At 35.9% G+C, this 22,505-nt stretch overlaps 5 protein-coding genes across 5 annotated transcripts; 4 read left to right on the top strand and 1 right to left on the bottom strand.

Moving 5' to 3' along the window:
• The first annotated feature begins 2,826 nt into the window (after nucleotides 1-2,826).
• On the top strand, nucleotides 2,827-8,074 carry LOC112519003. The gene is made up of 9 exons (XM_025126872.1): nucleotides 2,827-2,971; nucleotides 3,554-3,739; nucleotides 3,847-3,946; nucleotides 4,063-4,097; nucleotides 4,175-4,327; nucleotides 4,497-6,766; nucleotides 6,875-6,961; nucleotides 7,494-7,615; nucleotides 7,692-8,074. The coding sequence occupies exons 1-8, from the start codon at nucleotides 2,901-2,903 to the stop codon at nucleotides 7,565-7,567; spliced, it is 2,976 nt and encodes a 991-aa protein (XP_024982640.1). The 5' UTR covers nucleotides 2,827-2,900; the 3' UTR covers nucleotides 7,568-7,615; nucleotides 7,692-8,074.
• Nucleotides 8,075-9,024: 950 nt separating this feature from the next.
• Nucleotides 9,025-11,387, top strand: LOC112518892 (cell division cycle 20.5, cofactor of APC complex-like). Its single transcript, XM_025126678.1, has 8 exons — nucleotides 9,025-9,030; nucleotides 9,166-9,360; nucleotides 9,448-9,546; nucleotides 9,890-10,081; nucleotides 10,165-10,434; nucleotides 10,507-10,606; nucleotides 10,698-11,014; nucleotides 11,091-11,387. The coding sequence occupies exons 1-8, from the start codon at nucleotides 9,025-9,027 to the stop codon at nucleotides 11,385-11,387; spliced, it is 1,476 nt and encodes a 491-aa protein (XP_024982446.1).
• Nucleotides 11,388-13,460: 2,073 nt separating this feature from the next.
• LOC112518757 (probable BOI-related E3 ubiquitin-protein ligase 2) lies at nucleotides 13,461-14,262 on the top strand. The gene is made up of 2 exons (XM_025126572.1): nucleotides 13,461-13,748; nucleotides 13,834-14,262. Exons 1-2 carry the CDS (start codon nucleotides 13,461-13,463, stop codon nucleotides 14,260-14,262), a joined length of 717 nt encoding a protein of 238 aa, XP_024982340.1.
• A 1,324-nt stretch (nucleotides 14,263-15,586) lies between these two features.
• On the top strand, nucleotides 15,587-16,148 carry LOC112510248. The gene has a single exon (XM_025115592.1). It carries the CDS (start codon nucleotides 15,601-15,603, stop codon nucleotides 16,003-16,005), a length of 405 nt encoding a protein of 134 aa, XP_024971360.1. The 5' UTR covers nucleotides 15,587-15,600; the 3' UTR covers nucleotides 16,006-16,148.
• A 75-nt stretch (nucleotides 16,149-16,223) lies between these two features.
• On the bottom strand, nucleotides 16,224-22,020 carry LOC112510238 (transcription elongation factor TFIIS-like). The gene is made up of 2 exons (XM_025115582.1): nucleotides 21,655-22,020; nucleotides 16,224-17,392 (listed from the first exon to the last, which is right to left on the bottom strand). The coding sequence occupies exons 1-2, from the start codon at nucleotides 21,820-21,822 to the stop codon at nucleotides 16,475-16,477; spliced, it is 1,086 nt and encodes a 361-aa protein (XP_024971350.1). The 5' UTR covers nucleotides 21,823-22,020; the 3' UTR covers nucleotides 16,224-16,474.
• Nucleotides 22,021-22,505: the final 485 nt, after the last annotated feature.

Genomic DNA, 22,505 nt, shown 5'->3' with positions numbered 1-22,505 from the left:
TTGCGAGACTTGAATATCCGACTCTCGATGCATAATTTTAAAAAAATGATGATCATCGAAATTGTTTTTGGGGGGGGGGGGGGGTATGGAATATGGACAGCTCACAAGTGAGGATAGGTGTAATAGTTATGTAGTAGATGATGAAGCATGATTTGGTATTAGTTATGTGAAGTGGTCCGATTCACCTATGGCTATCAATGCATTCATGTTTTCTTGTACAATGATTTTATGGAATACGTTTATGAAATGTATAAATCTTCACAACCACCATTATTTATTACTATGAGAGAATTTGTCATTAAAATGAAATGACATATACACCATGTGCTCAAAACCCAACTTTTATATGTGTATTTAAATACCGTGGATATATCCAAAACCGATATAAATTGTAAAACTTTATTAAACTAATTGATAAAACAACATTAAGTTCTTTTTACTAAATCCATATAAATTATATATATGGAGGTGTTTATGTTAGAACCTCCACCTATACACACACATATATCTCAATTTATTGGGTTGTATTGGTTGTACAAATGTGATGAGTTATATATATATATATATATATATATATATATATAAAAGGTTGGGTTCACGTGATACCAAGAGTTTTTCGTGAGACCGGTAAGACCAATTTATGTTCATTGATCAACTTTATAAGCTAATGATATAATGATCTAAAGTTGCACGGTGACAATTTTGTGATTATAAATGTTCAGATTGTAGATTTAATCCAAGGGTTGAGAATTAGTTTTACGGGTCTTATGAAAAATCTTTGGTCTCACATGATCCCAAGTCTATATACACATATATATATATATATATATATATATATATATATACATATGTATATATATACTAGAATGGTACTTACACAATGCAACGAGATAAATTTCCATTCTAATGTCTAGTTTTTATTATTTGTCTCTATTGATATACTACGATATGTGGTTTTGAAAAAACGGTAATGTTTTTATTTTTGAATGAAATATAAATTTAAAGATAACATAAAAATTTGGAAAAAGAAACCGATATTAGTATCAAATTAACTATTTAATAGTTTTTTATATAACTTATTTAACTCACTTTTTTATTATAATTTAATTTAGATTTAATAACAAAGTAATTTATTTTTGGTTTAATAATATATTTTTTATAAAAATAATAATTAAACATTCTGTTAGAACTCAATGATTATCTTAATCATATTTTACGTTTTCTATATCTAAAATGAATGTTTATCTGCAGTTAGTTATACGAATTTAAAAATGGAGCTTTAATAAGTTGTACTTACGCAAAATTACTTGTAATATTAAATTTTAAGTAATATGCATCAATAAACAATACTTCATGCATAAAGAACGGTTTTTAAGAGTTTGCGTCAAATACTTTATAATATAGTATATATATATATATATTAAAAGGAAAAGGAAAAGGATAATCCACATACTGTTGATTTTTCATCGACATTTATCAATCATTCATGCTCTCATTTTATGTATTCCATTTAACACCCACCCTTTCATTTCCTGGATGATGTCTCTTCTTCATCTCCCAATGTCTCCCTAAACTTTTGTATCTTCTTCTTCTTCTTCGGGTTTCATATATTATCCCTTCATGTTTGCGTTTCAGACTAATTAATATTAATCGGATTCAACGCTTCGTCTTTACTCAACAGACGTGCCTCTACAACTCCGTTGACGATCATACGACCACTACCGTCCTCATGACTTCAACGGAATGGATGTTGTGAAGAGTGGTCTATCATGTGCTAAATGCAGCGCCGATGCTCATCTTCAGTAACTGCTTTATGCATTTTCATACGATTTGGAAATTTACTTGCATTACGTTACTTGAAATCGTCTATATATCTCCATTTGTTCACTTTATTCCGGAAAAAGAATTTGCGCCTTTGATTTTGGGTGTTAATCAGATTACTTTACAAAATGATAAATGCGGAAAGTTTGCTAATGTTTTGTAAGTGTTTTAAGTATTTTCAAATAATTCTGATATTCACTTAATACATGTTTTTACGTAAACATTTTCGCAGACACATCAACATTAATACATGTTTTTTATATTTTCAATACATAAATTGACCTGATTTTGACATAAAAAAAATGGTGTAAATAATATTCCGTTTATAATTTTTTGATACGGATTCTTTCACCCTTAAATATTCTGTAATAGAATAGAATGTATGACAAGACATATAGCATTACATCACGACACTATGTGTCTTTATTTTAATCTTTTTTAAAATCGGAGACCCACGCGCCTCCACCAACCGACGTGTGCTCTCTGCTGTCTCCTCTGTCGCTCTCACAGAACATAAGCCAAACCGGAGGAAAGGCTACACTCCTTCAATTCAATTTCGCATTTATGATCTGGAAAACCACTTTTTTCGACTAATCTTAATCGTATCCACTTCAACTCTGTATATACACACACGCACATACACCTTCTCTATGTGTTTTGGTAGTGCATTTCAAGTTTTGAAATGAACTGCTGATTGATTTGAGTTGTTGCTGAAATATGTGGTAAAATTGCCTTTTCATCGTCGGTGAGTTGCTATTTTCGTTTCTCAAGTTTAGCAATTATTTGGCTAGATCTTATCTTCAACGGTAGGTATATGTATATTGTATTATCATTTTTTTTGGAATTTTGGTAGTCCACTGAGATTTTACTAGCTCGTAATTCTATCGGTGAATTTAGGAAAATTGCCGTGTTTTGCATTTTTATTAGTGGAAATGGTATTCTTGATGAAAATTTACGATGAGTATTATGGTGTTTTGTGTTGTTGTAGTTTAGTCGGAGTATGTGAAGGGACATTTAACAAATTGGAGGAGGAAATTGAGTTAAGTTAGGGTTTGGCTACATTGTTTCAGGCTATAGAGATGGAGGGAGGAATCAATCCTGATGCGACACTTGATTATGTTGAATTTCACATATTTCCAAGCCAGAACAGGTTATTTCTCTTGGTTATTGATAAGTTGATGTTGTGTATTATTCTTCCTTCTGAAGTGCAATGCAGAAACTAAAATGATGATATCAACATTTTGAACAGATTGCATATCTCTATGTTTATCAGCATTTTGATTTTTCTGTACTACACTTAATACTAAAATGAAAGACCATTTGCATACCAAATTCCATAATCTGAAAGGTGCAGTGCATCTATCTAGATAAGTTATGGAAGTATAATATGGTTAAGGATGTGAAGTGACTCTTGTGCTTTGCTCATTGTCGTAGGTATTAGGTTGAGAATGCCAAAAAAGCATTTATGAAGCACCAACCTGTTTTTTCTTGTATATGCTTAGAAGTGAAAATAGCAATATTTATGTTGGACCTTGCTAGTTCTTGAACCAATTTCAAGAACAAAATTAGGCACAAAGATTACGTGGATGAGAATCAGAAAACAGTAGTTATTTGTTGGTTGTAGATGAGGTGCTTTTGACCTCATTCTTAGCTGGGATAAGTTAATACAATAATTTAGTGTTATCACTGTTTAACTACTATTCCAACTATATTTCCCTTTTCTTTTCTGTAGGTATGAGGCAAGTGTATGGAGTAGCAACAGAGAAGAGAAAGTGTCATCTGGACCCTTGAAACAACTGTTGTTGCATTCACCTGAAATTAAAAATTTGTCTTCCAAAGGCTCCAACAAAAAGTTCAAGATTTTACCACCTGACAACATAAAGGATGCCAGCTGGTTTACAACAGCCACATTGACAAGGTCCATATAATATATATCTCAATTCCAATTTCCAAGTTTCCTCATTTTCTTGGTTTAAAAGGCTCTAGTTTTCTTTTTGTTCACCTTAATATATTTTAATTTGTTAGATTTTTACGCCTTACTGGTTTGCCCGACATCCTTAACATTGAAGAAGAGATCTCTCAATTAGAGGAGACCCGAAAATTTCAACTCTCATTGTCTGATAAGGTAAATCCTGAATAACCCCCTTCTTTATGTTAGAGCATTTGTATCAAACACATTTTCAATGCCTAATGTATGTTACATGCAGAAGTAAATGACAACTGTGATTTGTGTTTTAACAGGCTGAAGTTGATATAACAACATCAATTGAATCAAAGTATGTTCCTTTTTACCATTTTCTAATTTCTTATCTTGTGCAGTTCCTTAACCAACATATTTTGTGGTTTCTGATAGGAACGAACTATTGCTAACAGTTGATTTGAGATTGACAACATTGAAAGAGGAACTAGCTGCTGCGTTCAACCATGCTGTTGGCTCCAAATGCTCGCCTAAGGGTATTTCTGACTTGGGAAACTTCGCTCTTCATTTTGGAGCCAAGGATCTAAGGTATCTTCGTATACTTTAATTTCCCCGTGTGCTTTGCTCCTCCTTTGCTTGTCAGATTCATGTATGATATTTTGGCATTCGTTCCTCTATTTTTTTCATCCTCTGTGTCCTTCATTCCCGTTTGACAAAACTGGGAACATCAAGGTTACTATTTCTGCACCTGTTTCAGGGACTCATTGCAGAAGTATGTTGAATTGAGCACACTCCCATCAGATAAGGACTTGGATAACAACAGTATGAGTAAGGCCATAAGAAGTGCTCCCATGCCTCAACCTCCACAGTTGGATCCACTTGTAAGATATGGTGTCTCCCCAACTAAAGTTGTGAATATCGAAAGACACAGCTCAATTGATGAAGATCCAACCTTTTCAAGCGAGGAGGATCAACCGTCAGTTGAAAGAAGTAGGTCTGTTGCAAGATCTGCCATGCCTAGAAGGTCAGCATCTCCAATGCGAAGAATCCAGATTGGACGATCTGGTTCGCGGAGAGCAGCTGCACTAAGCATCAAGAGTCTCAACCATTTTCCAGCCAGGGAAAAGTCGACGTCCCAGAGAGACTCAACTGAGAACAGTAGTGAAGAGGAAGACTCAGAGAGACCCCCTAAGAACAATGTATTAAGAATGAACGTGCAAGATAAAATCAGTTTATTCGAAAGCAAACAGAGAGACCAAGGTGTAGAAACTCAAACGACAAAAACATTGGTAAATGTAACTGTGGGTTTAAACAAAGTTGCGCTTAGAAGATGGAGTTCAGGAATGGGTGAAAAGGATGTCCAGTGCCTCCCTGATATTAGCACTGAGATTTCTGTAAACAGCCCCACAAATATCACTCCAGATGGCAAAACAACGCCTGATAATAGTATTCCTAACACTGAAGCTTGTGTTGAGACTGAAAACATCAAGTCACTCTCGTCTGAAAAGGGAGCATCTGAGACATTAGGGGTGGAAGTTGACACATTTGAACCTGAAAGAGAGGAAAGTTATGAAAAGAATCCTGCCTCCATTGAATGGAGTCAACAGAAGGGAGAAGAACTGAACCAGTTCACAGAATTGATGGAAAGCAAGCCGGTTAGACATCAAAAAGTGACCAGTAAAGATAGCAAAGTTAAGATTCTCAAGGAGCAGAGGGGTGGATTTTATGATCATTATAAGAAAAAGAGGGAAGAAAAGCTCCAAGTGCAAGCTGCTGGCAAGAAAGTTGAGAAAGGCGTTGATGATAGAAAAGCCAAGATGGCTTCCACCAATTTGAGTGGTGCTAATAGAAAACATGTTGCAGTAAATGAATCCCCAAAAACTCAAATGAACTCGATTCAATTAATAAATTCCAGAACTATAAAACCTTATGATGTGAAGAAATCAAAAACAAAGTCAACTCCTTTGCATGCTACACGCAAGTCATGGCCATCAACACAATATTCAGGAGCATCATCTGCGAGGACTCTGTCTGGAACCACCTCTACTAATACTACACCAACAAATCGAAAACCTCACTCCACTGCATCAGTTCTTCGTTCAAGCACAAAAGTCGAAAGTTGGCAACCACAATTGAAGACTCTGAAAGCAACACAACTAGATGCTAACAAGAGAATTAAAGCCATCAATGAGAAGAAGCAGCCCACAGTGATTGAAAACAAGAAGACACCAAAAACCAAAGTTCAGACTCCCAAGGCAGACCCTAATGCTATTGCTAAACCCAGTTTTTATAACAAGGTTACTAAGAAAAGCAGCGTGGTTCCACTGGAGACAAAACCTTTCCTTCGTAAAGGCTCTGGAATCGGCCCTGGTGTTGGTCCTGTTGTTAGCAAGCCAAAACTTGTGGCCGAGCCTGAGGAAACTCTTAGAAGCTCTGGAGGTCTGAACAAATCCGAGGAGAATAAAGTGATCACAAGGATCGATATAATGAGCCAAAATCAGGAGACAAAATGTGAAATCCCTGAAAATCGTGCTAGCTTAGATTTGGAACCCCAAGTGGTTAGCCCCACCAAATTTGAGGAATCAGAGAGCTCTGCTCAACTTTATGGTTGTAGTGGTGGTGGGGATTCAAGGGCAAAAGTGTCTGGAAACACCGCAACCGAAGAAGAAATAGAAATTTCCCCAACTGCATGGGTAGAAATCGAAGAGCATCATCAGAATGAGATAATTTCATGCAAGGAAAGCCTTTTCCAGATTACATCTCCAGCCAATGTGACTGCACCAGTTGGATTTTCAAGTGTTCGTCACTCGTTATCTCAAATGCTTTTTGAGGAGAGCAACGAAGCTGATATTGGTGAGTGGGGAAATGCTGAGCACCCTCCCACCATGGTCTACCAAAAAGACGCACCTAGAGGGTTTAAGCGACTTTTGAAGTTTGCTCGAAAAGCTAAAGCTGATTCACATCTAACTGGTTGGTCCAGCCTATCAGCATTTTCAGAAGGAGAGGATGATGCAGAGGAATCTAAAGGTAAAAAGTAATATAAAGGCTACTTTACCATCTGCAAATATTAAACCTTGATGTTTGAAAAGATTCCAGTTTTCATTGTTATGCATGCAACGAGTATTATCCATGCAGGTCAATCAAATTTCAGTAGATTTACTGTTCAGAATCATCGAAGGGTACCAGAGGGGAATGTCTCTGCTTCTATGAATACAACAAAAGGTAGAGTCGAAGATTTTGCAGTAATTACAAATAAACTGTGATAACCACATTCCCAAATTAGCATGAGGACTAACATTAGGAACATAGTATTTCTTCTTTCTGTTAACCGTGGATGTCTGGGCCAACTTGCACGCACCTCCACTCATCCCAAGGGCCTGGAGAACAGCCAGGAAAATCCACAGTGACCTTGTAGGACTCGTAGGAACATAGTGTATGTTTGCTTCTGGTTGTGTGTGTTGTCTATTACTCTATTTGTTTATCTGTCTTTTCAATTTAGCACCACCTTTCTTTTTTCAAGCTCTTTTTTCTATTTCCATAATCTTTTTAGGGCAACCTTTGTCATTTCTTTTCGTATACTTTGCACAAGCCAGAGGCCTTTACGGAAACAAACATTCTCCTTTTCATGATAGAGTTCAGATACATCTCACCCCTGATCCCACCTTCAGGTGGAACATTCTAGGTTTGGTTCCACCAATATTAGTTTTTATACCCCTCGTAAATTCCAATATTTCCATCTATTTTTGTTTTTCAGCCACAAGGTCGTTCTTCTCTCTTTCAGCGTTAAGGGGCAACAAGACGAATGATACCAAACTTCTTCATCGCTAAGGAGAATCAGAGAACCGTAAATTATACATTCTACCTCCCCTTATACAGGTGATTTGTTGATTCTAGCCTTGTTACTTGGTCCATTCTTTAGTTCCTAAAAAAACAAATTGGATCTATTTTTCAGCACCATCAGATGTAAATTTCTTGCTACTTAAAACGAATCAATGGAATCCTTCCCAGAATGGCTACGACACAGACTTCATTCACATCACTTCTGATAGAAGATGAGTCTATCCAGTAATGTATAGAGTTGCACATAACTCTTGTTATTATATCATTTTTTTTTGTGGTAATTATGAATGATATTTTTCATGTTTTAGTATCATAATGTAGGTAGGCTGCTAAAATTTGAGACTTGTTATTGAGGGTTTTATTGCACAACTCAGAACAACATATGTTTGGTGTAAGTTGTTTGTGCATTTTGATTTCAGTGGTTTATTTTGTGAAATCTTGAATGTTGATGTACCACATACCCTTTTGTTGATTTGATGTCTGGTTTTTTGCTTCAAGGGTTTTGTGATATGGAAGTTTCTTTCTTGAATGGGGTGGATAGAATTTTTAGAACCCCTAAAGTGAAATTAGAGCAACAGTTTCTTTTCTTTCAGTGGTCTCTGTAGGAGAACATCGAGACGCCATCAGTTTGGAGCGTGACGGGGCGGTCCTGGGAATGAAAGTCCATTCCCCCATATCTTTAGGCTAGACACGAAAGCTGCATTGATTTGACTTCTTTGTTTATGCGCCTGCTCTTGCTCACTTTTTTTTTATGGTAGGTAGGACTTGAAAATACCTAGATATTTAACTTGCCAAATTTAGATAAAGAAAACCAAATGTTAAATAAATCTTTTTTTGGTTATTTTAATGCATTGGAAATATAAAAAGTCGAATGACTTGAGATTGGTAAAAATGCTTATTTAGCAATAAAGAGGGTTCATAAAAATAACCTTTTAAAGAAATTGCAAGCTCTTACTAAGTATTATAGTTCATTTTTACTGAAAAATGCTCGTTATTAAGCAAAATTGTAACCATTGTTATTTTCAAATTCACTTTTAGGATTGGAGTTGAATTCGTTCTCATGTATTAAAACTCAAATTTTGAGCATACCCGTGATTTTTTTTTCGAATTTACATTTAACTTTGGAATTGAAAGCGTTATGAAATATTGGATTTATTTTTGCCAAAAGATACTCAAACTTTAATTTGTGTTAGGTCTACTATTATAGCCATGCTACCATTCAAAATTTTTACCTAATACCAAAATGCTATCGTCAACTTTATTCGTCATGTAACATATAACTTTATATAGGAAAAGAAAAGTAATCAAACATTTACCGTTTGAAACAATAGTTATTTGGGGATCTAGGGTTCCGTTGAGAATACAAGAGATCCCCACATTTGAATCAATCCTAATTAACTATGATTTAGTATATCGAGATGCACCGGATCAAGTCTTATGATAAAATGGAAGTAAAGATTAAAAGTGATCAATGGTCCAAATCTCTTCTTATATCTCTATGGTTGAATAAAATCATTGTCCCCTAAAATTATTTTTAAAAAATAAAGAACAGAGAGAAGTAAACCCTTTTCCGTTGAGACACTCAGTTTTGGCGCCAATTTCATGAGCAACAAACAGGGTCTTTCTTCCTCCTCTCATCTTCTTCAGACCCCAACTTGATCGACCATACTCAAAAGATGGAATTGGAAGTGAATTCAGACCCATTAAGGGATTGGAAATTGCAGTCGAATTGGTACTCTCCAACTCGACTCCATTGCAGCCCCGTCGAATATGATTTTCCGGTGAGCCACCCTTCACTCCCATTCTTCTCCGACCTCTTCAATCGTCTCTAATTCCTTTTTCCTTTCTGGGTTTTTTTTTTCATTCAGGGCGATCGTTTCATACCTAACAGGAGTTTGATGGATCTTGATCAAGCCTACACCCTGTTGACCAACAGAACCAATTGTTCTACCAGATGCAATTTCAGTGTTAGTCTCGTATTCTTCTCCAAAAGATCCCATCTTTCTGTCTTTCTTATTGGTTTCTGATTCAAATCTGTTTGCGGGTCTTCTGGATTCCAAGTGTTGTTGGTGTTAGGATGATTGAACGATGGCAATCTCAGTCCTTGTTTTCCAGTTTGCAATCAATTTTCTTGAAAGATTTCGTAATTTTGTTTCTTCTTGTGTATATTCTTGGTTCTTGCTTCAATTTGATGCAAATTTGATAGTGGGCATTCTGGATTTTGAGTGTTCTTGGTGGTTGGGGTGATGCAAATCTTGAAATTCTTGAAAGGGTTTTTTCCGAGTTCCTAACCGATCTTCGTTGTAACAGGCCGGATACCGTAGAATAATGGAGGAAAATCTGACGTTGGATAGGGAAGGAAGACCCTTTAGAATGCTTGTTTTCAGAGGAAGCCCGAAATCGAGTAGAAAATCAATCCGATATATCGATGAACTTCGTAACAGTGATGAAGAATTATTCAACCATAACATCAGCCCAAACCAACAAAGAAAATTCCCCAAGGTATTTTCTTTTTTGTTAGAATTTGCTTTCGAGAGATTTTCGTGTTCTTCTTTTAAGACCGATTTACTTGTTAATCTCTTCAGAAAGAGAGTAGAATACTCGATGCTCCGTATCTAAAGGACGATTTCTACATGAACGTAATGGATTGGGGGAAGAACAACATTCTTGCGGTTGCTTTGGGTCGAGATTTGTACCTCTGGAATGCTGTGAATGAAGGCATACATCATCTATTTAAATCCAACAGCGTGAACGACCATCCTTCCAGCGTTTCGTGGTCTCAAGACTGCAAAACACTGGCAGTTGGTCATTCACGCTCTCAGATCCAGCTATGGGACACACACGCTTACAAACTCGTACGACTCTCTCTCTCTCTAAACTCTCTGTCTCTCTCTCTAGGTTTCCAAATCTAATGTTATATTGCACAGATCAGAAGACTAGAAGGTCACCAAACAATGGTAGGAGCAACTTCATGGAATGGCCACATTTTAACATCAGGCAGCAGTAAAGCTATTATGAATCATGATGGTATTATTTCCATTCCGTTCTTCCGATTTCTGTGGCTCCTTAGAATCCGTAAAACAAAAATGTTGAATGCGTTTTGGTTCGCACTTCACAGTGAGGGTCAGAAACAGTTTGGTGTCGCACGTGAAGGCACACCGGAGTCGAGTTTGTGGCTTGAAATGGTCGATGACCGGCAATTTACTAGCTAGTGGTGGTGATGATAACATTGTGTACATATGGGAAGCATCGAGGATGAACTCAGCCCGGTTCGTCCACCGGTTCACGAACCATGAGGCTGCAGTCAAGGCTCTAGCTTGGTGCCCTTATAACTTTCAAGTGTTGGCATCTGGTGGTGGCACAGATGATGGGTGCATTAAGTTATGGAATACTCAACAAGGGACTTGTATTACTAGTGTCAACACAGAAGCACAGGCAAGTGGCTTCTTGATCTCAGTTTCACTGCTTTATGTAGTTGTACATTGTGCATGAATCGTTGTACATTGTGCAGATTTGTGGGCTAGAATGGAACAAACATTATAAGGAGATAGTAAGTGGGCATGGGTTCAGCACAAGCAATGAACGCAAGAATACGTTGTCGTTATGGAGGTATCCTTCGATGGTTAAAGCGGGTGAGTTAACGAGCCACTCGTCGCGGGTCTTGCAGCTGGCGCAGAACCCAGACGGGCTGACGTTGGTGTCGGCTGGTGCGGATGAAACGCTTCGGTTTTGGGAGATTTTCGGGCCTTTGCCACCGGTTAAGAGACGGTACAGCATCTTGTCGTCGAAGGCATTTCCTATAAGATGATGAAAGATGTAACTTCTTAACATAGCGTTAAAACATCCATGTACAAAAATCGAATATTACTAACGTTGACTAAATGATAACGATTTGTTAATAGTAGGTAACTTAAACGTACATCACCATCTCCAAACTTCATTTCCATCATCACCATCGATTTTGACCTTCAAAAACTGTAGCGGTTTCGACCTGCAACTCCTTATACTCGACCTTATTTCCCGCACATCGATTTTTGAAGCTTTCTTCGAAGAGCATGTCTCCTTCCTTGATTTTGTTTACAACCCCTAGATCATCTTCTTTTCGGTGACGATTTCTTAGATCAATTTCATTTCCATGGTTTTCCAAGATTTTGTTCAATTTCATTTCTAGTGACGGCTTCTTGCACCATCATCTAGATAGATTTCTTTTCACCGGTGACGATTTCTTGCTCAGCCTCTAGATTATTATGTTTTGATGTTAAAATAGTTTGGTGAATGATAGTTTCTTGGTTTGATTAACAATAGGGGTAGTAGATGGGTTTTTTGTGTTATTCAAACCATTGATTCAGGTAAAAAGGTAAATAAAAATATATTTTTTTTATTTAGACAGACAAATTTATCCACAAAGACAATTTATTCATAGAGAACTTAATATAAAATTTGGTAGAAAAATCATATAACTTAGGATATGATTTCTACTACGAGCCAGGGTCACTAATGGTGCATTTGGTACATTGAAAAGAACGTAAAAATCATTGTTTCATAATTGGTAAGATTTTTATGTGGAATAGACAAGAAGAAAGTGAAAGAGACGTGTTTCAAAGCCATTCCATAGAACAAGTTTATATTTTACCAATATACATTTAAAATAAAACTTATCTTCTAAAACATCATATATATATATATAGAGAGAGAGAGAATTTGTTTCAAATGTAACCCATTACATTTGTACAAGCAATGCAACCCAATAAACTTAAATATTTATGAAAATGATGAGAGTTCATTTATTATGATTTAAATATTTATAGAAGATGAATACGGTTCATTAATTATGATCAATAATTTTTATTATGAAACAATCAAAACTTCTATGAAATTACATATTCATCAAATTAAATGGACGGTTGAGATTGAATTGTATTGGCTGTACAAATGTAAAGAGTTGTATCATAACCCACCTATATATAATCTATACTATATTATAAAGCATTTGACAAAAACTCTTAAAAACCATTTTTTATGCATGAAGTACTGTATATTGATGCATATTACTTAAAATTCAAGATTACAAGTAAATTATGTATACGTACAACTTATTAAAGCTCCATGTTTAAATTCGTGTAACTAACTATGGATAAACATAATCAAATACAGGATAAACATCTCATTTTAAAATATAAAAAATCAAAAATATAATTAGGATAATTAGCGAGTTCTAGCAAAACAATTAACTATTATCTTAATGAGAAAATTATATTACTAAACCAAATATAAATTACTTCGTTATTGAACTTAAATTAAATTATAATTAAAAATTTTGAATTAAAAAATTACACAAAAAATTAGTAATTTTAAATAGTTAATTTTATACTAATATCGATATAATTTTATCAAAATTTTATAATATCTTTAAATTTATATTTTATTTAAAAATAAAAATATCTATCGCTTTTTTAAAATCACATATTATAACATCGATTGAGATAAAAAAAAAATATTAAAATCATCATATATCTCGTTGCATTGCATGATTACCCTTCTAATATTATATATATATATATATATATATATTTACATTTCATATAATTTTTTAAAACATAACCAATTTAATTTCTTTTATATCCGTCACATATCCGTGAAACAAACTCCAACAGTTAAACTCCGACAGTTATTGTGGATTTATACACACTGATGGAAACCACACAAATCTTCAAGAAACGTCGTGACGTAATAATACGACGCGTCTCCACGAACCATCGATCCCGTCGCTTGCCACCCTTTATAATTCCAAAGCCACGTCCAACCCTTCATCGGATTGTCATCCAAGCATCTCTTACTCTTACTCTTTCACCCTCCATACATCTTTCCTTGAATCACGAAAATGGCGCCCATGAAGAACAAGAACAAGATCATCTGTGAAGGTGAATGCTCGGCGGCTGCAAGCAAGCGCAGGAGGATTGAACTTTTAAACCCCATCACCGAGTTTCCGTCATCCATTTCTCTCCTCCAGCGACAACGCAATCCGCCACAAAACACCACCGCCATCGGCACCCGTCTGCAGCTCTCTCCTCCGTCAGCATTTCCGCAGCGTGAAGACGAAAAAGACGCCGCCGATGATGATGCTTTGTCTTCTTTAATACCACAACAAAACTTCATCATAAACTATCATGTAAATAACCTTTCTTTCTTACTCAATCAATTTTGATTTCCAGTTGTATAAATCCATCACTTACGGGGTTTTCATGTTCATGCAGATCAACCAGATGCTACTGAGTGTGAATGAATTCTGGCGAAGTAACTTAGCCGAAGAAGTAAAAAAGAGGAAGGATATGGAAGCATCGTTAAAACAAAAAGACGAACTGGTGGATCGGTTCAGACAAATGTACCATTACTATGAAGAGAGGACCTGTTTTCTGGAGGAAGTGCTTCAACGAAGGATGACCGGTGAGGAATGCAGTGGCGCCGGTGCCGCTGCTGCAGAGGAAGAAGTTGAGTCGTGTTTCGTGGAGCTGAATAGCGTGGGAAACGCGGAAATGATATGCAGGAACTGCCGGAGTCGGCCTGCAACAATGGTGTGGCTGCCATGTCGTCATTTGTGCGTGTGTTTGGTGTGCGAGAGGAGGGTTAAACTCTGCCCTATTTGTGGTGTTCAGAAAACTGAAAGTTTCATGATCAATCTGTGATACTCGAAATACAAGAGAGAGACCAAAACAAAATGAAAAGGTGAAACAGGGGTAGAAAGAGTAAGTTTAGAAAAGTGAAAGGGCTTATATGTAAATATTTAGAAGTTCCATCAAAACGGTGCGTGTCGTTATCAGGGTTGTGGGTTCCGCTTCATCAAGAAATAGTCGATTAATTGGTTAAAATATCTTAATTTTTATTATGTTAGTTTAATTTTCTATGTAATAAATATACATATATTTATTAATTGTAAGATATGTTAAAATAGAGATTTTAAAGATTAATGATATATTCTTATTTCAAGAGCTATGCTATAAGCTTATAACATATAATGTATAGATAAAAGAAGAGAGAGAGGGGAATAAAAATCTATAAATTTGAAGAGATCTCCAAAACTTCATATTTGAGAGAGATGAATAATATTTAACTTTTTCTCGTTCAAAATAAATGTGTAGGAGAAAAAAAAATATTTTATTAAATATTATAATAGCATCTGATGGAAATATACTAACCAAAACGTTATTTAAATATATTAAAAAAATGAAATATAATATAGAGAATCTTTTGGCAAAGTAGGAAACAAAAACGTTATTTTCTCCGTTTTAAAGAATCTGATGGAAATATACTAACCAAAGGTTTCTCGGCATGATTAGAGTAAATTACAGTTTTTGACTTCATCTCCATAGTACATAATTCATTGTTATTCTTATCATTATGATTTAAAATTTATTGTTATTTTCAGATTTATGGTTTACAATTTATTATTGTTTTAATCTATCATACTTAAATAAGGAACAAATATAACAATGAATTGCAAATAATCAAGACGAGAACCGCAATTCGAAATCGTATGGACAAAAATACATAATTTAGTCGTATGATTATTAAAACTTTTCGATGTAAGATTCTTATTAGCAAAAAATGAAATGACTTGTAATAATGATACTCCTCTCTAATCTCCTCGTCTCATTACTCGTATCGCTCTGAATTCTTTTTTTTTTAATTAATAATTTGTTGGTCAAATACATGATTCAACTGCTAATATTATAGTAAAATGAATTTCTTTTAAAAGCACGTGTGAATGGATTTTACTGCCGTCTTTCTCTCTCCTACATGAGGAAGTGAGGATGACGATGGACATGGCGGCGATTCTTTTTCTATTTGGCTTTTTCAACTCTCCAACTGCGATCCTTTCATCCCACGTGTCTGCATACTACTCCTGCTACGTGTAGATACTACCACTATTTGACACGTGTCTAGCACGTCAAGCCCTGCATTTCCATTATATAAAGCATACCTCCAATGGCTCAACCATCATTACCCATCCCTTCTGTTAAGTTATGATTCAGATGATGGAAACTTTACCTGCCACCACCCAAACCCCACCAATCTCAACCTTCCTTTCTCAACCCAAAACCCACCATGCTTACGGTTGCAGGATCCACCACAAGTTGCGGTGGCAGAAGTGCCGTGGGTTAGCCATCAAGTGTGGTGGTGGAGATTGGCCGACGAGACCAGAGAGCCATCGGAAAGATGAGATGAATGGAGAAGAGTCACGGGATGAAGAGGAAAGCAAAGAAGATATAAATGAAAAGGTGGAGCTAATGGAGATGGAAGCAATCATGGGGAAAGATGATGGAAGAGAACCAATGGATTATAAAAGAAGAGCAGGAATTTTTTACAAGAGCTCAGAAATGTTTCAGGCAAACAAGGACAACCATCCCCATCCTCACCATTGTACCTAAACCCAACTTTTATATGTAGTAGTATGACACCACCCTATACATACACTTGCTGTGTACAAAATCTGCACATCATATTGTGTGTCAAATGGTATTTCATAATTCTGTTTTAGAAACTTGTATATCAATAAAAATATTATATATATATATATATATATATATATATATATATATTTCTATCATAGCTAGAAAGAAAGAGAGCAAACAACAGAAGTTAGGATGGTTCAACTTAAGACAGCAGATTCAATGGAAGTTTAAGGAGGTACGAACACATAACTAGATGTTCTTAAATATGGTAATAAGCTATCACAAGGGCATATAAAGACACAGACAGACGAACACATCTAAATCTATAACTATAATTGACAAACAAATATTTCTAGGAACTCGAATAAAACTAGAAAAACAGTTTGAAAGTTGATCTCACCTGAAAAACGGCAGGCACAAGTGACTGATTACATGAAGCAGTTCCTTAACAGAACTTCCAATGATTGTCACAGTTTACACACGTTACAAACGTTGTCATGGGTTCATCAGCACTCCGTGTCTGAAGCTGGTAGTAAGTGCACTTCCTTTTCTGGCAACGACCACACTTGAACTGATCGGTGGTGGCCTTTGGTGGCCCACCACGTTCGCAATCAAACAGAGCTTTCTCCTTTATTTTCACATTCTCCATTTGTCTTTCTGTGCTTGCCATCTCTTCAGGAGTCAATTCCAGAATCCTTTCTGGCATCACGTGCCCAAGCAATACTTTCCTTCGGAAATCTGGGTTTTTGGGATCCTTGATATTGAACATTATGGATCTGTATTTGAACTTCTGTGCCCCATTAGATCTCCCCCACTTTTCAAACATTGCAGACTCCACAGAAACAGCAACTCTATAAGGGTCACAACCATCAACTTCATCCCTCAAATCATCCTCGACCTCCCCAGGAACCTTGCACAATGCCTCGGAAAGAAGTTCACGAATCTTGTCCCTTACAGGATCCTTGCAATAAACAAGGGAAGTAAGCTTTGGTGGAGCGATGTTATTTGATCTGTTGGGTTTGTTTGCATCGGAAGTTTGCTTGTTTTCTTGTTTGGTAACATGTTCCACTTTGGTATGTTCTCGCTTTTCGACCTTGACAACATTAACCTTCTTCTCAGAAGTGTGTGTGCCACTATGACCATGTTTTTCAACCTTAATGGAGTTTACTCTCTGGACTTTCTTGTCAGATGTTTCCGCTACATGCTCGGATTTTAAAGATTCTTTGGCGTCCAAGCTCCCATTTTTCTTATTCTTTAATGTTTCTTCAACAATTATATTTTTCCAAATTTCCACCAGCTCAGCAGCTAGAGACTGAATCTTCCGTCTAGGGTGTTTTGTTAGTTGACGAAGACGCTTCCCCACCTGAAATGATGGAAGTGACACTTCAAACCATAAGAGATAGTTATATGCCTAATTTGAGTCGCTAATCCAAGCAGTGGGGGACATTTAACTCCTAAGCAGACAGACAGGTGCCGAACTAATCAAACCAGAAAGGGGATCTTATTAAGCAGCCCTAAGTAGAATAGTTAGAACGTCATTTATGTTGCTTCAGGTCAACAGAAAAAGTGATCACACTGTGATCGCAGTGTGGTTATTAGATGGAAACAACAAAGCCAATCACCAGATGCAGCATAATAGTAGAAACCGACCAAATAAAAAGACAAGTAAATGCATTGGGAATTAGACAATTAGATAATGCAAAATGATTTTGGCAATACACATCCCAAAACCAAATTTTACACACAGAAAACATATCTACCGGCCAAATCAACATACGTATAAAAGAGAATCAACTTATAAATCAAGCAACTTAAAGGGTGAGATCTTAACCCAGGTTTGATTCCAGGCGTACCAATTGAGGCTGGCGAGTTTATCGGGGCTAATTTCTTGCCGTCACAATTTGATGGGATTGACACCCTTCCAAAAAAAAGAGAGATATTGTAGCTTGAAAAGGAGATGTCCAATATTATTAGAAAAAAATTATACAAATACTGAAAAGAAAATATTTACACTTAGGAGGTGCATGTAGATATTCAACCAAAAAACAGTGTTCAAAAAATCCCTGCTTTGGCCGCTTCAGCGGCTCTGCATCACTTTGCTATATTTCACTACACAGTTAAGTGTCTTTCAAAGCTCGAATTATTGCTAAATTAAGCGTTTCAAAAAATCAAGCAGGAAGTAATCCACTTCTATCCACCAACTTTCCTCAAATTGGGTAAAAACTTTCTAGTCATTTCTGAGTAATTACATCAATGGATCATTGAAATTAGTCATTCAAAAAGGTAACTTTACCAAAGTTTCAGTTCCCCAATCTTTACACAATCTAAAAACTGCTATATCCGAATGACCTACCTACATTTCTATTCAGGCGATTAAGTGCTAGAGCCTAGAAAGTGACATGAGCCAATTGTTGAAGTAACACATACCCATATGTTGCACAGAATGACAGAATGAGAAAAATGCATGATAAGAATAGCAAGCAGCCTACATTTACTCACGTTTTCAAGTCCCTCCCCAGTCCTCATTCCTCGAATGTGAATGCTACATCGGGGTACAACACTTGGTCAACCACCGACTCGTTTCACGTACGCCAGGAGGAGGCACTAAAGTCACCTCAAGTAAGTCATACTGTATTAAACATAATAAAGAGATTCGTGGAGGGGTAGTTTGGTATTCTATAAAGAGATTAGTGGAAGGGCTGTTTAGTATTTTGCATGGGAGGAGGTTTGTTAAATAGGGATAAGGCGTCGTAATGGGGTATCATTTTTGTTGAATTGGCTTTGGCCTAGTAGGAGACATTCGGCAGTCTCGAAATTGCCAAGAATTCTTTTCTGTTTACTCGTTTGCAATCCTCTGGAGTTTTCGATAACTTTGAATAAAAATCTCAGTGATCTTGGTTTTGAACAACACTACAGCAAGGCTATACTAGTGCTAAATTCTGTGATTGCTCTACTAGTGTCTTAATAACAACCCCATCGAATTTAACTTTTTCATAAATGTAATACCGTCAATTCAGAAGTGGAAAAGATAGTCAAGGTAGGGGCTTAACCGCTTAAGGTGTAGAAAACAAAAGAATGAAGTCCAAGGGCTTAAAACTCGTTAATTAGAACAAGAGGGCTAAATGGGATGCTTGAAACAACACGTTCAGATGAACGTGGATAAAAGTTGAAGCCTCCGAGTTCGGCAACCACAACAGGGAAGAGATTATAGTGAAACTGGGAGTCTCATTTGAAGAAATCTGCCTCTCCCAAGTCCCCTCTCGTTCCAGATGTGTTAGCAAGGAGTAAGAAGAACGAAGGAGGTTGAAGCAGAAAACGCAACAGAAAACGCAGTTGAAGTCCAAGCATTCAACAGCCAAATTCAAGTGAGTTCTTAAGCACAGGTTTCGTTTTTATGATCCAATAGTTGCGTATGATGTTACAGAAGGTGTTTAGTGTGTTAAGTGGTGTTGAATTAGAGGCAGAAAAGCCGTTAATATGATAATGAATGACCAAATACGTTGTTGTGGAAACAGAGAAAGAAATCAGAGAGTTTGATGCATGTTATGCGGTGTTAATTGATGCTTAATTTCATAATCTAGTAGATAATGGCATTGGGAGTGTTTGTATGCAAGGAAAGAGTTGCAATATGTTGTTCACAGCAGTGTGCTATGGAACACTGTGAGCTCGCAGAGCTTAATGGCAGACTAGTAATATGCATCTCAGGAGCAAGAAAATCAGGAGTCAACATAGGCTTAATTGAAAGCTTATGAAAGTTGTTTAATTGTTTCAGTACTACACATTTGTATTCTGGTAAGGATTATGTTGTTTCGACTTAGAAGTTATCTAAGTCTTCGAATGTTGTTTTTTGTCTAAAGTTGTAAGATATTTCCTATGCATATGGTTAAGTTTTATGTATGTGATTTGGTGGTCCATAAAATAAGTATGATCGAGGTGAAAAAATAGGGTGTGATGATAAACCGAAAAACATAAAAAAATTTCTGCAGTCCATTAAGGAAAAAGGAAAGGCACAACGGGGAAAAGTAAAAGCATGTTTCAGAAGACATACCAAACCACCAAACAAAAGGTAAGGGTTACCACATGCATCAAGTCTTTATGATTAAAACTGGTAGAGAATGCACAATAAATTAGCACTTGAAGCCTATATACACACAATCTACTTGCCTAATTAAGGAAAACAAAAAAATGAGATGAATTGTTAAACTAAGCAACAGAAATTTGAGATCTTATACTTTAGCTTCTAATGCATTAGACATCAAATCTAACATTTCCCAACTGGAAAGCATATTATTTAACTATGAAAAAAGAAAGAAGTGATCCAATGTCTAGGTGCACCTAAGCTCTCACTATGCACCTCATGTCTTTGACTCTTTGAGAGTACACCTGAAACATCACTCTACTAACCAAGCATATCAACTAAGCCAATGCTTAAAAATTGTACCTTGTGGACAAGGCCTAGTGTCTAGGCATGCTTTTATAACAGTAGCGCAATCCTAAATATTCCACCTCTTTTTGTACAAGCTAAGTACCATTCAGGCAAATACCTGGAGCACAAGAAGAGCGCACCACAAATAAAAGCCCTATATAGCAATACGTTGTGTAACACCCCAGCTTCTTTTTATGTGTTTTTCGAGTGGCCAAGTACAGGAAGAAGGACATAAAGTCATCATTCAGCAATTAAAGAGGCATTTGCCTGATTCATGAGATAATCAATCTTCTTCAGCAGAATTGAGCACCATGCAGACTGCTTTGCAGTTTGAGTTCCCATGACTATAAAGCAGAAAGGTATATCTGTGTATTTATGTGTGAACTGGTCCCAATCAGCAGAAGCAAAAACATGCTTCGTTACTGTGGCGTTGTTGAAGATTTGAGGCTTTGAATGAGAACTTTTCACCACCTCAACAACAGAAATTCCCAAAACTATTTAATGACACAGCAAAAGCTGTATCCCATTTATGACTCAGAATCATTACAACATTCAAGAAACCAACACACAGGGTATACATACGTACTTTCTCTGATCAACATAAGCAAAAGAAGGTAGCTGATTTTCAAATTAAGTTATTGAAGTTAACAATAACAGACTCATTGTGGCACTCATTGGGTTTGTTCAATTCTTTGGCTTGGTTATAAATTATAACAATAACAGAGTCATCTATCTTCTCTAATGAAAGAAAAAAAAAATGGAAACAGGAAAACCCCAAAAACCAGTTTTCTTACGGTGCTTGACCTAGAATTTTTTTAGGAAAGACGCTCAACCTTCAAACTGGAACCTAATTAATAAACAAGCCATGTCTTTTTCTCGTGTCTTGAATTTCTTACTCTTTCTTTATCGTAAATTCTACTTCTTCTCTTTGTTGCAATTGCATACCTGCCTCGGCGTTTCATTGAATTAGAGCATCTCCATGTGTTATTTTTTTGGCAGTTTTAACAATTCTAAGAATGCGAATTGTTAATTACAAAGAAGACGATTCTAAATAGCAAAAAAGCTACGTTTCCGAACACGTAACCATAACCCCAAAATTTAGAAACCAATCACAATTCATCTCATCCAAAACATAGGATCGTGATTGACAGTACAACATGGGAACAGATCCATTATATAATTGCGAAAACAAAATTTACCTGAGTGGAAACAAGAATTTGATAGTTAACAGGAAATTTCTTCAGCGCTCTTAAGGCATCAATACAACGATCTTCCTCCGGCGAAGAATCTGCGCCACCTCCGACAACAGCCGCGGCGTCCGCCGCTTTCTTCGCTGCGTCGAATAGCTCTTTTAGCTCCGTCTCCATCGGGTCTCTGTCTACAACAGAGAGATCGCCTTCAACAACAATACAGGAATAGAGAGAACACCAGAACGGTCCGGTGAGAGTTTTGATGAAGACTAAAGGATGGGGAGGAAATCTCGGCCGTTAATCCACTCGTGTCAAAATTTGATCCTGCGGTCAATGAGGAAGGGTTGATGTTTTGAGTTTTGACAGCTTTTACAGGAAAAGTAAATTTAATCCCATAAAATGTCAAATCCATGAAATAATATATTTTATTTATTTATCATTATTATTTTATACACATAATCTATACTATATTATTTTATACACATAATCTATACTATATTATAAAATATTTACAAAAATTCTTAAAAACTACTTTTTATGGGTAAAGTACTATTTATTAATGCATATTGTTTAAAACTCAAGATTACAAGTATATTGTGCGTAAGTACAACTTATATAATTCCATATATGAATTCGTGTAACTAACTGCAAATAAACATAATCAAATACATGATAAACATCTTATTTTAAATATAAAAAATCTAAAATATAATTAAGATAATCATTGAGTTCTAACAAAATACTTAATTATTATTTTTATAAAATATTATATTATTAAATCAAAAATAAATTATTTTGTTATTAAACTTAAATTAAATTATAATAAAAAAAATTAAATAAATTATATAAAAAATAAAAAC

The sequence above is a fragment of the Cynara cardunculus genome, assembly GCF_001531365.2.
Source record: "Cynara cardunculus var. scolymus isolate 2C chromosome LG 1, CcrdV1, whole genome shotgun sequence".
Lineage (NCBI taxonomy): Eukaryota > Viridiplantae > Streptophyta > Magnoliopsida > Asterales > Asteraceae > Cynara > Cynara cardunculus.
The sequence above is the reverse complement of the archived record's forward strand: the minus strand, read 5'-3'. Positions and strand labels throughout refer to the sequence as shown.